General features: G+C 31.8%; 2 protein-coding genes across 2 annotated transcripts; one reads left to right on the forward strand and one right to left on the reverse strand.

The window, feature by feature from the left end:
• The first annotated feature begins 7,131 nt into the window (after positions 1–7,131).
• Positions 7,132–8,191, forward strand: LOC127117730 (uncharacterized protein P8A3.02c). Its single transcript, XM_051047832.1, has one exon. The coding sequence runs from the start codon at positions 7,215–7,217 to the stop codon at positions 8,022–8,024; it is 810 nt and encodes a 269-aa protein (XP_050903789.1). The 5' UTR covers positions 7,132–7,214; the 3' UTR covers positions 8,025–8,191.
• A 506-nt stretch (positions 8,192–8,697) lies between these two features.
• On the reverse strand, positions 8,698–13,319 carry LOC127117729 (ubiquinone biosynthesis O-methyltransferase, mitochondrial). Its single transcript, XM_051047831.1, has 9 exons — positions 13,015–13,319; positions 12,669–12,758; positions 11,510–11,588; positions 11,180–11,257; positions 10,913–10,961; positions 9,953–10,002; positions 9,646–9,795; positions 9,311–9,391; positions 8,698–8,935 (listed from the first exon to the last, which is right to left on the reverse strand). The coding sequence occupies exons 1-9, from the start codon at positions 13,218–13,220 to the stop codon at positions 8,822–8,824; spliced, it is 897 nt and encodes a 298-aa protein (XP_050903788.1). The 5' UTR covers positions 13,221–13,319; the 3' UTR covers positions 8,698–8,821.
• Between the last annotated feature and the right edge of the window lie 1,533 nt (positions 13,320–14,852).

The following is a 14,852-nucleotide window of genomic DNA, read 5'->3' on the forward strand; positions in this document are numbered from 1 at the left end:
CCCCACTTCACCCAATCCCCCCCCCCCCCCGATTCTTCGGGTCCACATGTTTTGTACACAATCTCTCTCCTGGCCTTGATAAACTCACAGCTCGATCACTAAAGTGTGTCTTTCTTGGTTATCATCAATCCCAAAAAGGTTATCGTTGTTATTCACATACTTTACAACGATACCTAGTATCGGTCGATGTTACCTTCTTCGAGTCGGTTCCATATTTCGAGTCCAGTCACGTAACTCCAAAACCCATTCAAGAAAGTACTCCCACATCTTTTTTGGCAGTTATTAATGTCCCGCCTACCATTATCCTCCATCAATCTAGGGCTCCTGACCCACACACTTGGAGTTATTGTATCAACTTCTTATCTAGAAATGAAGTTTCACTTGGAGACTGAAGAGATAACCATAATGAATTAATATCATCAAATATCTACAAATTTTACATGATTATCAAAGATGTCACATCGAACGGGTTCTCCTTCAAACATGTAAGTACAAAAAATTTAATTTCAAAGCTTACCGGATTAGATGGTTGAATTCCTAAACATATCTGCCTTGAGTCTATCCTTCTACAATAGTCCTCTAAGGTTTGATGTGGTGTAACATCCATCTCTACTTTCTCTTCTTTTACTTCCTCAGTAACTTTCAATGCTTCTCGTTTTGCTCTACAAATTCTGCATGTTATTCTTTCAATTTTAGGATCAATCGGTATCAGTGTCGAATTAGTATCTCGCATAAACAAACAAGAAATGCCTTAGTAGTATTGCACCAAACAGAATAGTAGAAAATAAAACAAAATAAAAAATTGCAAAATCAAGAACTAAACTAAAATTAAAAACTAAAGCATCGCGCTAAGTTGCCCTATTGAAATCAACAATCCCCGACAATGGCGCCAAAAACTTGATGACCTATCGGCAAGTGTACCGATAATGTCGAAATAATAAAAAAAGATAGCCTCATGAGGATTATAATTTAACGAGAGAATTATGTGCTAATTTAAGTAATTAAATTTAGGGGTTTCGTTAGAAAATCGGTTCTAAAATGAGAAATTAAAAGGAAGAAGTTCAAGATGAGAGATGCGATTAGGTCTTTGTTATCGAATCTCCTTATTTTTATTTGTTGATGAATTGTGTATTTATAGAGTTTCAATTAAGTTAGTATCTAACTGTGAATTAACAAATCTACTGCACTCAATTCCTTGGTGTGCAACTCACTAATTTATAATATAATTTGCTACTCCCTCCGTTTTTTATTATAAGTCATTTTTGACTTTTCACACATATTAAGAAATGTAATAATTGTGGTATAAAAAAGAGAAATTGTAAAAGGTTTTACAAAATTATCCTTCATTAATGATATTGGAAAGATAAATTGACATAATTGAAAGAATAGAGAATAATAAATATTTAAGGGTATAATAGGAAAAATAACATTAATGATGCATTGATATTATAAAACGACTTATATTATTATACAAAATATTTTTTCAAAACGACTTATAATGAAAAACGGAGGTAGTAATTCATTAGGCTAATTTAAAGTTAAACTAGACGTTCTAAGTGTGTTAATTCATAAACAACTACTTCTAATTATTTTTTCCTAGTTAATTATAAATCTGAGTAAACTTCCTAGATTAGATAAGTAGACTAACGGTTAGAAATTCCTACGTAAGCGACAAAAAACATTAAACTCAAGAATAATTTGTACACCCGTAAGCAACAAAAAACATTAAACTCAAGAATAATTTAAATAAGATAACATTAAAAGTACTCAACAACAGACATATGATCCAACATAGTAATAATAAGGTTCATCTCAAAAAGACCTAATCTAAAGAAACTTAGTTACTCATTGACAAATTAACAAATATCATGAGTTGATAAGTATTCATCATCAAAATGTATGGAAGAATTTCTCTTCAATGACTCCAATGTGCTTCAAACTCGCCCCTTGAATATCCATGGTCATTGCTCCGCGATATGTCAGCATCACGTTGTGATGCAAGTCTCATTGCGTAACGAAGGAATGCATCGTGGGCGCGAAAATTCCAGAAGCAAATTGCACTTTTTCTTCTCTTTCTCTTCACAATTTACATTGAGTGTTAATTTCTTCCTTGTCTTGCATTTTGCCTCAATTCTTCATACTTTGACATAACTTTGCTCATTATTCTTTCGAATTCATCATAATTTTCTCGAAAAAAATCACGTAATGACGACTGTCATCACTCGCCTTATAGAATGGTTTAAGCTAGGGCATGTCTTTGTAAAATAAAAGCTTTTTATGACTCTCTCGACATTGAATTGTTGCCTGATCCTCCATCAATGGAATCACGAAGGTCCAACCGTATATTTCGTCCACACAAAAATTATGATGGCGAATCTATTTTTCTTACTGCCACTTTATCTAGTATATATGTTCCTACATTTTATTCATAAAAAGCTAAAGACTCGTTGCGGATAAAGGTAATGCAAGAAGAGTTGCACGTACTTCAAGAGAACTATACTTTGGTTATTGTTTCTTGTCTACATACTACTAAATTCATTGGTTGCAAATGGGTGTATTATGTTAAATTCAATTCAATATGCTCCCTTAATCATTTCAAAGCATGACTTGTTGTCATAGGCAACAAACAAGAACATGGAGTAGATTATGATGAGACCTTCTCTCTGGTAGCTAAAATGGTTGATTTAAAGTCTTCCTTCATGGTAACTTAGAAAAATATATTTGTATGATTCCTCTTCCATGCTTGTTTTCCTCTTCTGCTAGTGTGTGCAAACTAAATCATTCCTTAGGACTTTAGAAAATTATTCTGATTTGATGGATAAAGGTTCTTTTCTTTTGTGGATTGATAAGATGATGAAAGTGGTAAAGAGCGGAAAGTAAAGAGCACCAAGAATTATATTGGTTCCCCTTACAACTTGAGAGTACTCCAGTCCCCTTACAATGTGTAAGAGATTTTATTATTGTTAGATCTCCTAAAGCAAACCTCTAACTAAGTGATCAAGAACAATCCTCTTGAAAACTTAACTCACAAGAAAAGAAAACAAACCTTCCTTTTCTAGACACTTATATCCAACAATCCTGGATAATAAGAAACACGCCTAAAACCAAACAATCCTTGGTACTTAGGATTTTACAAAGTAATTTTGAATGAATATGAATAATTGTATTGGACAAGACTTTAATCAACTGATTAGAATCTTCTTCTCTTTCAATATGAATGTTCAAGACAAAATAATCTCTAAGTGCTCAAGAATACTTTTGAAGAAAATGATATGAAAATTTTATTTCAAAAGTATATAAATATGAAAATATAGATGAAAATGAATGTATAGAGATTTTGTAAATTGATTTGAAAGAGGTGAATTTAAAATGAAAATATAAAGAGCATTTATAGTATGAATGCATCCCTTCAATCATAACATGGCAATGGTTAAAAGAGAAATCTGAGAATTGTTGATGAAAAGATGTAAGGTTTTTCCATGAAGAGTTATGATGAATTGGTGCAAAGAGTGGTGAAACAAAATTTCAGATTTTTCAAAAATTTCCCATCATCAATCGATTGACTCTCATGACCAATCAATTGACATAAACCAAAAATTGAAAAATACACTAAGACCAATCGATTGACATACAACACCAATCGATTGGTCCAGCTTTGAAAACGAAAAATTCTAAAACAGAAAGTTTGATCAACCGATTGCAATATAGCATCAAATGATTGACACAGACAAAACTTTGAAAATTTTCTAAGTTAAAAAACTTTTGAATATGCAATGTTTTAAACATCATTTTAAAACAAATAATCATGATAGAAAAATTTTTATAATGATCATATAATGTATGATAAAAACTTTTGAGCACTAGGAGTATATTGTCAAGAATTCCATATACCTTTACTAGATCCATAAAAACTTGAGCAAAGTTGATATAATCTTCTTTTTCCATTCTTTTGATATGGAGGGCTTGATATGTTATCTTCATCAAAATCTTGTAGGAAGCTTGTCTTCACAACTCGATCTAATGTTGTAATTTAGTTTGTGTTAAATTCAATCTGGTCTAATTCGGTGGCGGAGCTAGATTTAAAAAATTGGGATGACCGCTAACGTAAAATAAAGAATTTATAAATAAAAATATAAATAATATTTTGTATAAAACATTTAAGTTTAATTAATATAAAGTTGATTATCAAAAAATTAAATTACATGATTTAAAAGTACCTTAAAATAATACTTTACACATTCCGAGTGACTTGAAATCATCAATAATTCACTCATAATTAAAAATCACACTAATCTTCAATTCAATATATATTTTCATGCTATATCCAAGAAACTCAACATCCATTTTGTTTCTCAAATTAGTATTGATAATTTCCATTGCGGAAAAAGATCTCTCTATTGTTGTTCTAGAAATTAGAAGAGTCATAATAAGGTGAAGTAGTATATCAACCAAGAAGTAAATTTCAGTTGTCCAGTTGCAACTAAACATGAGCATAGTTCTTGAATAGTTGATAAATTATTCAAATGTGATGTTTGACGAGCAACAAATAGAAAATGTTGGAGTTGAAGTTGCAATTTATTCTTCTCTTGATAACTAAAATTCATAGGATAATATTTTTCAACTAGAGAATAATAAGTATCAATGTTAAAAGCTTTATAACCATCCTTAGGAGATAAATCACAAGAAAAGGTTAACAAATTCATTGTTTTCTCACTAAATCTAAATCTGTTATTCAATTCTTGTAATTGTTTATCAATGGTAGTGAAAAATATTTCACTTTAAAATAATGTTGAATTATAACATGATTCTCTTCAAGATAGGAGCGTCTGAATCTTGTTGTTGAATGAAAAACATTAAGATCAAGAATCTCAATACCATATTTTTCACAAAAAGATCTCACTTTAGTAAACAATATATCCCAACTATTTTCTCTCAAGTCTTGAATAAGACCTTTTGTTGAATCAACCAAGTGCAGAACATTAACTACATCTTAATTTTTTTTTGTAAGGCTCGACAAAGTGTATCTGTTATCCACATAATTTCTTTCATCAAGTACAAAATGAATATAAAATCAAATGCCTTCAAGTAATTGTAAGAACTATCAATATCCCCATTTGTCGCACAATTTTCTCTTTCTTTTACATTTTTTTAAAAATTGAATAAGTTGTTTCATATATGTTTATCAAGCTAGAATTGTAATGTGATCCCCAACAAGTATTTTCATTTCGTTTCAAATAACCAACTTGATTTTCACCTTTATGAGTTACAATATCATCGATCTCTAACAAATATCCAATTTCTTCTAATTTGGCAACTTGTAACTCATCATGGCACTTCGTAGAAGAACAAACAACATTGATAACAAACACAAGTTGCAATCGATGAGCAAAACAATAAACATAGTATACATAAGGACAATCCTTCATAAAAAATACTTGTAAAACCATTCCATTCTCCTCTCATGTTGCTAGCACCGTCATACCATTGGTCGCAGATGTTAACAACATCAAGGTTATATCGAGAAAGCATATCATATATTGATTCTTTAAGAGTTAAAGATGTGGTGTCTTTAACATGTGTCACATAAAAAAATATCTCTTATATTAAACCAATTTTATCAACAAATCTTAATACAAGAGTCATTTGTTCTTTATTTTTACTCATTGTGAGCTTCATTCACAATAATACAAAATTTGGAATCACCAATTTTCTCACGAATATACTTTTCACCCTATTAGAAAGAATTTGTAAAAGCTATGTTTAAATTTGATGTGAAGTATACTTGCAATTTTGTGGAGCACTTTCCAACATACTTTTGCAATTTCATCATTGTAATATTCTAAAAGTTTTAACAAAAGAAAGTTGCCTTGATTTTTTGAATTGTTAGTTTCAATGTGACCTCTAAAAGTACGAGTTTGGAGTGTTAACCAACAAATAATGTCAACTGAAGTCTGGAGACATAGTCGGTTATTCATTATTTCACTGAAACTTTACACTTGGATAACATTTTTGATAAGACCATTTTGATTCAAAAATTCTTGACAAGTTTGCATTGAATTATTGTGTGGTGAGAAAAGACCATTCCCTATGTATTTAAGAAAGGAACAATATTTTTCATTTCTAACTTTCTTCCAACTTCTAAAACTTGTAGAATGAAGACATGTGATTTGGGACGTCCACTTGATTTTTTTCTTTAAAAAAAACATGGTAGGTAGAATGTGTCGCATCTTCTAATGTTGAATATTCTAACCATGAGTGAAATATGTCAAAATCAATTGTATTGAAACCTTCTTGGATGATCCTCGTTACCCGACAAAAGGATAATTTTTTAAATGAATTTGACATGGACCCATTTTAGATAAACTATTTGTATTGCATCCACTTGATTTGGTGGATAATGTCGAATTGGATTACACTTTCGATGACGTTCTAAAGAATTTCAAAGTCATGACGCCCTTCAATTCTTAGATTCTCAAAAATTGTTTCATGTTCGGATGTTGGGATTATAATTTTCTCATCTATTTCTTCTCTTTCAATTTCACACGTTTTTCTCTTGAAAAAATAATTTTTATTTTTGTGATAAAAAAAATAAAACATAATAGAATATCAACAACAATTTCTTCCAATTCATACTTTTCTATAATAAAAAAAAACATTAAATAATATATCTACATCAATAGAATCACTAAATGATATTTCTACATTAAAAAGAAATTAAATCTAATAAGAATCTTAAACCAATAAAAACCATATTTTTCATACTTTTCTATAAAACAATGTTCATAAAACCATGTACTAATAAATTATTGATGTAGCTTTGATGCAGCAACAACAATAAACCAATTTTCATAACATTAGCAGAATAAAATTATAAAGTCATAAAATCATTCTCATAGAACTATCGTATCCATTAAACCATAAAGTCATAAAACACATTCATTTTCCTATAACAGAATGAAAAAAAAAATTAATGCAGCAAGAAAAAATATATTCTTATAAATCTATAAAGGAAATATGTCCTAAAGCAAATGTATTCTTATATCAGGAACAGTCTTTATATATATATATATATATATATATATATATATATATATATATATATATATATATATATATATATATATATATATATATATATATATATCCTCTGAGACGAAAAAATCAGATTCAGTTTTTGTTTGAGATTGAGAGGAGATTGGAGAAAAAGGGAAAAGATGATGATGATGATGGGTGGCGAAGACGATGAGGAGGAGCATCAGAGGTCAGTGTTAGAACAAGTCTTCGGACCCTCAATCTCCGACGAAGACAACGACTGCGACGGTAGATCCGATTCCGATTCAGATATGGCGGAGCAGTATCAGAGGACAGTGTTAGAACAAGTGTTCGGCCACTCATCCTCCGACGAAGAAGAAGACGACGACGGTAGATCTGATTTCGAATCCGAATCCGATAATTGGGAAAGTATCGAAGAAGTGAAAGGGTTATGGATATTAAGAAACTTCCTATCAATTCATCAACAAACTCGTTTACTCTCATCAATTGAATCGGAGCAATGGTTCACACAACCTTCAATCAATCAAGCAATGCGTTTCGGTTATCAAAACCTACCTCATTGGGCTATCAAACTCTCTCATTCAATTCATCGTTCTTGTTATTCGTCTTCTTCCCTTTTTCCACCAAATCTGTTGCAGAGGGAACCGTTGTTTGATCAAATGATAACAAACTTCTACCAACCAGGTGAAGGCATAGCTCCTCATGTTGATCTCTTGCGGTTTGAAGATGCCATTGCTATTGTCTCTTTGGAATCATCTTGTGTCATGAATTTCACTTCCGAGTCACAATCTGTTCCTGTTTTGCTTACTCCTGGTTCATTGGTTTTCATGTTTGGAGATGCTAGGTATAATTGGAAACATGAGATTAATAGGAAACCTGGGTTTCAATCATGGCAGGGAGAATTGTTGAATCAAACCACACGTACCTCTGTTACCCTTAGAAAACTCTGTTCCTCTGCTGCCCCAATCTAAAAATCAACCTTTTTTTTTCTTTTCACTAGTCTCTTTGTTCAACCAAAATCTCAAATTTCAATCAAATTAGTTTATTGGATATGTACTTTTGGACAAATCAAGAGTTTTTGTGTCATCAAGATGTGTAATTTTGGACTCATGAATAAAGTTACACCCTTTGAGATAAACTATTTTGATCACATAACTACTTTTTATTTCTTTCAACCAATTAAGTATTGTGTTTGTCTTTCTTCTTTCTTTGGTAGAGTTTTGCAAAGGAAAAAAGACAAGAACAACATATTAGGTTCTCACAAACGAGGTTTTTCATGAACTAAAACAAAGTCATTAGTAGCATCAAACTTGGTCATGAAACCAGCATAGGAGTTTCCTTCTCTAAGGGTGTGTAATCAGCATGACACTCCACAGTACAATTGCAGCATTGCAGCATTTCCTTCGTATCTTTAATATTGGTAGCATACTTGTGAAACTCAGAAGCAGCCTATTTACAAGATTGACACGGCAGAGAAGCAATGTAACACAAAACATGGGCGAACACCTGTTCCTGGCTAGATGAAGACCTTGCAGAATGGCGAGCAGTTCAGCTATCACTATGTCGAGTTCCCTATGTAACCAGTAATCTGTGTCTGAATTTCCATCTGTGTATTGTCTTGAAGAACAGTTTGAATATTCAAAGTCAACTCAATTTGTCCCTTTTTCTTTTTAAATTTCAATGTTTATTTAGCATTCAAGACAAATTTAATATTATTCTTACAAATGAACAAATAAAGAGCAAATTCTTAGTAATTTTTTTATGTATTCTATTCTGTGTTGTTTGTTTTAGTGCCCATGGCAATGAAATTGACGCTTATATCATCTGATAAAGACCATCTTCCTGTTACCGGGTTATATGTGAATCCCGCCATCTCCTCCACCTATGCACAACCAGAAACATGATAAGAACAAAATAGATACTCCCTCTGTCCTTTTTAATTATCATTTTTTTGACTTTTTACATGTACTAAAAAAACTAATAATTATTGTTACTTTTCGAACAATAATTTTTATTTTACCTATAATACCCTTATCTATTCATTATTCCAATTTACTTTTTTCTCTCTCCAAAATAAGTATTAAAGGTAATTTTGACAATACAATCATTAATGCTACCTTGTTAATGCTACATTGAGCTTTGAAAACGACAGTTAAAGTGAAACAAATTATTTACACAAAAATGACACTGGAAAAGGAACTGAGGGAGTAATGAAAAGGGTCTTGTTTATCAATTTATGAATTAATGTGTTGCTTACATTGATGCCGGCACGTTGCAGGATCAGAACTAACTCCTCTGGAGTAAGAAAACTTGACCATTCATGTGTGCCCATTGGAAGCTGCCATATTTCAAACATAATATGTCACATTGATGGCCACTTAATTCTAAATTTGCATCATAACAAATACTTCCTTGTGTACTCTAAGAGCCTTTATTATGTTGATTACAATCTTAACGTTTTTTTTAATATAACGTGTGTGCCAAGATAGATACTATAAAGTAATGAAAAGTAGCAAATTTCAGGGATAAGGTACTGTACTAAACTAAGGTAGAATTTAAAACATTAGAATGACCATGAGAAAAATAAAATACCCAGCGGAGGATGTATTCTGCGGCAACAATAGCAGTTGCATAAGCTCTCATTGAACGATTTATTGTCGATATGATGGTAGCTCCATCTGGGATTGTTAATGCTGCTAGAGATTTGCAGAACTCTGCAGGTTCTGCTACATGCTCGATCACCTGGGAAAAGATCCACTTCACATCAATGCTTGGGAACTTAGTTGTCATTATCTCTCTGTACTAGCAACTGTGTGTGTGTGTGTGTGTGTTAAAAGCCAGGTTCTTGTAACCCAATATGTGAGCACACAACCACAGGAAGAGAGCAGAAAAAAAGTACCTCCAGGGCCATGACTGCATCAAATCTCCTTCCTTCTTCAACTAGCTTCTCTGATCAAGTCATTTTGAAAAACTATTAAAAATTATGAGTCAAAAAATGCATAATACCCTAAATAGAAGGATAACTCCAAATAAACCAGATTAATAACTATATCTACAAATGATATCTAAAGCCATAGCCAGCGTTTAATTATTTAAACGAGGCACGAGCATATAATTTTCCACAGGCATGTTGCCAAGAAAGAAATTGGATGGACAACACAGGTAAAAAACAGGAAAAGTTACAAGCGTAGGAAGGAATAGAGTCATGTATGTGACCATCTTCGTTTTTTGGTAGAGAATGTGACTATCTTTTGAATTGGAAATTTATTCTCCTATTTAGCCAGTTTCATACCTAGAAGTATCACACGTTGTTAGATGAGCAACACTGTGGGATAGAGAAAGTTATTTCTTCAATGTAGAATGTTACTAAGACAAAATAGATCAAAAAGTACAAATAAAGGTTTTCTTAACAGTCAACATTCTGTTTTTGACCTCTCCACAACCAAAGATAGATTCTAAGGTAACATAAATAACATAAATTGGTTATTTATTGCAAGTTGCAGCAAGAAGTTAAGAACCAGAATCACAAACACTACTACTGACTACCGAGTGAAAGATGATTTGTAGAATAATATCATTTTGGTGCCAAAGCATCTTAACTTCAAAACCTTCTCAAACTCTAAACTATCCAGCAAAGAAGGACCCCAATACTTACTATGGAAAGACTACTTCAAAAATTAGGTAAAAGGAAATTTACACTAGTCGGCTTTGTACTTGTTACTAAGATTGTGCACCAAATTGTTAGATTAGGAAAAGTAGGATAGCTTCCAAATGGAACAGATTTGAAGAATGCGCACCATGGATGTGAAACAAAAGTACTCAAGAATATTTGTCTCACAATTAAGATTTGCATACTTACCGGCTGTTGTGCAACAAAACTCAATAGTTGAAGTTGCTGGATCTGATTCCTGTGGAAAGGGAACAGTAAGTGATTCAGCTAATAGTGAAGATATAATGAACTAAACTTACTTAATACTATTAGTCAATAATAGTAAAATCAAGTATTCAACATCTGCTTCCACCAATTAACAGCAATCTAATCAATTTGATAGGAATGTACGGACAAATTTAATATTGGAAACAACTATTGCTAAAAACCAATAGTCAACTAGTACACTAAGCATACAGCATGAAGTCGAGCAATGTTGATATTCTTTTCCACAGCATCAATACCCGTCACAGTAGCTCCCATCCGAGCTAATGGCTGAAACAAAGGAGATGCATAAGTAAAAATAACAATAAAAATAGCATTCTTTTGCAATTAAACACAATTAACATTCTTAATACTCTGCAAAAGGGAGACGGGAGAATACACATCAAAGAAAGGATTCATATTTTACATATCAAGCTAACAAATACAGCTATGAACACATCACTATGCTACATATTCCTACGAAGATCACTATAAAAAGGGAAAACGTCTTTTTTCAAACAAGAAAAAGGAGAAAATGTATACCTCGGAAAGAATTCCACCTCCACAGCCCACATCAGCAATTTTAAGTCCTTCAAGGGGCTTAGCACTGTAAGGGTCCTTCCTGAGACAAGGGAATTTTAATTACTGTCCAAATAATACCCCAGAGAGACAATATAATCATGTATAGGAACTTGTTACATTGTTATAGATTGCGGAAGGCCAAAATTCCACGATTTTAAGCTGTCATTTACCACCATAAAACGTCATGGAACCGCTATCCCTCACAAATTGACCATATACCAGTTGGCCAAAAATCGTCCATGGCTGCTATTTGATAACACCTATTATCATCAACAATAGCTATTTTCCTTTTGTTTCTCTTATCTCGTTTCCTCATTCAGTTTACATTAAAATAAATAAACATTTGTGACACTTTTTGCTGATAAATATTTCACAAGAGTTATCTAGGTCGTTAATATCGGATGGTGGCACATAGCGCCGAACCCCCAAAAGCATAGCAGATATCGGGATTACCATTATTGTGAAGACTAAAATAATATGTACATATTAGGTCAATAAAAGGGTGGGAAAGACCAACATATTCTAAGAAAAAATTAAAAACTAGTTTCAAAATATTAGGGTTTACAACTTTGTCTAAAATTAAGAATTGTGGCCATTAAACCGCTGCTATCACACCGCCGTAGCACCGCTACGAAACCGCTACACGCAGCCGTTATGACTGCTGTTGTCAATAGCGCTTCGCAGGCCAATAGTGTAGCGGTGGGGGGCCGTGCCGCCACGTTATGCCGCTATAGTGGCGCTATGGTGCGCTATCGACAACCTAGACTTATATCACTCACTAATTGTTGGCACTAAACCAGATTTTAGAGGTTGTATTAGTATCACAAATATCGAGTTCAAGGGAGTCAATACGCTATAACAGCTACAAAAATGACAGTTCTATCTCAGACAGCATAGCAAGTTAGGTTTGGTGCATGAAGGCAACAAAATTAGCAGTAGTGACTTAGTATCTAACCCAGCACAGCGAGATCATTATGTCTTACAATTCCCTAAATTCCTCGAGTAAACGAACGGAATTAAAATACAATACACATCATACCAGATTCAAAATGGAAGTAACAAAAGGAAATAAGGGCCAACAAAAGAATTGAAAAACACAAACATAAAAGAGGTTGCTTACTTGAAATGACGACACAATGCAGACCGAATGAAAGCAAGTCTTGTAGGATTCATCACATGTAATGGTTTAAAAGGGCCATCAAAATCCCACCTATTTTACATACATCAAGAAAAGGGAAAAGTATAAACATCATTCATATTTTCTTACTATAACAACCACCTAAATAAATCCATAAGCTTTCAATTCGCATGGTTCTTATGCATCAGTAGAAAATATAGTAAATTTCGAACTCTCTGATTGCAAAAATAAACACCCAGTTCCCAATTCAGTTTTGTCTAATTTATTTAGGATTTGATTCGTATGGGGCAATCAGAATTGAAATCAGAAGTAAATTGAGAGCTCTCACCATGATTCAGCAATGGCGGCGAACTTGGCAAGTTCATTGCGGTTCAAGGAAGAAGGAGGCGAAGGTTGTTGAACGTGTGGAGTGGTGGATTGTTGCGGCGATGAAGCATCGGAGAAGAAGTTGGTGTTGTTGAAGAGAGGGTGAAATCGATTACGGAGAATGCGGTGGTGAGTGTTTAGGGTTCGGAGATGGTTGAAGAGTTTCATGGTTCCGCGGGAAAGTGCAGTGGTTCTTCTTCTCTCTTGCAATTAAGCTTTCAGGGTTATAATCATGGCTTCAAAATTTAAAATAAATATTTTATTTGAAATTATAAAGGTAGGTTAATTAAGTCTTTAAAATTGGAAAATAACAATTTAGAGCAGTCACATTTATTATCTTTATTTAGACTTTTTTGTTTACAAAAGCAAAACAAAAGGAAAAAAAAAACAAAAATTTATATTTATTTAGATCCTCGTTGTTGTTAATGTGTCTAACTTTATCGTGTAATTTGCATTTAAATAATTGGATTTTGCGATTTAAATTAGACATGATCACCCAATAATATTCATTATACTTTAAAGTGTTTTTTACTTTAAACTATATTACGTTTTTTTTTTTTTAAATATCCTAAATTATAAATCACTTTATAATTCAAATACAATATTTATAATTGTTTTTACAATATACCTTCAAAATACTATTATTTCTTCTTTCTATTCTTTTAATTTCTCTTTATGAGGTATATTTTTCCAACTCTTTTAATTTCTCTCCCCTATGTAATTATGAAGGGTATTATTGTAACGTCATATATAATTTATCTTTTCTATAAAATAATAATTAAATTTTTTAATTGGTATGAAATACCAAAACGTCTTATAATTTAAAACCAAAAGAATATCATGAAAGAGTTCAAGTAAAATGTGGTTGCAAGGTCTATTATAGAGACTTAACATAAAGCAATGGTTGCAGGCACATGCGAACTCATTTGGATTAAACAACTTCTAGGTGAATTGAAATTTAGAGATATTAAACAAATGAAACTTTGTTGTGAGATAACGAGACAATAATATATATATATATATATATATATATATATATAGCTTTTAATTCAGTATTTCACTAAAGAATTAAGTAAATTGAGATTGATTGTCATTTCATTCAAGAGAAAAATCTCTTTAAAGAGGTTGTCAATGAGCTCGTTAGTTTCAACGATCAATTAACAAACACGTTTATAAAATCTTTAAGGGGGGTTGCATATTCAAAATATTTGTTCTAAAGCTCGAAACATTTGGTTTATATGGATTATAAAATAAATTAGAATATCTTCATAAGATTAATAACTAATTAAATTATTGATAAATTACATTTATGTATTGAGGAACTAGAAACAACATTTAGTGTAGGTTTGTTTTAACTTTCGAAAGAGTCAAAATCAATTCTAGAAGTGTATAACTGATTTTGCAATGATTTTGAGGTGTTTGGTTCTTCTAAAGTAGAATTGATTTGCCTTCATAATTGATTATATTTGAAGTTAGAATTTGTAGATTTTGAATTTAATAGTAATTTTTACATCGAAATTTACTATTCAACTCATTTCTACATAAATATATCCAAACATAAATCACTACGTTCAACTCACTTTTAACTATAATCAATTTTACATAATCAATTCATTCAAACTTGGAGAGGAAGATAAAGAGATTGTGCTCATGAGTGTCTTAATTTGAAGTTTAAATCCCAACCACATATTTAAATCTAATGGTTGAAATTGGTTCATCTCATTCTCATATAAGATAAGACATTTTAAGCGGATAACAATCCAAAAGAACATAAATAAAGAAAGGGAAATATATTATCAT

This window comes from Lathyrus oleraceus, chromosome 2, assembly GCF_024323335.1.
Source record: "Lathyrus oleraceus cultivar Zhongwan6 chromosome 2, CAAS_Psat_ZW6_1.0, whole genome shotgun sequence".
Taxonomy (NCBI): Eukaryota; Viridiplantae; Streptophyta; class Magnoliopsida; order Fabales; family Fabaceae; genus Lathyrus; species Lathyrus oleraceus.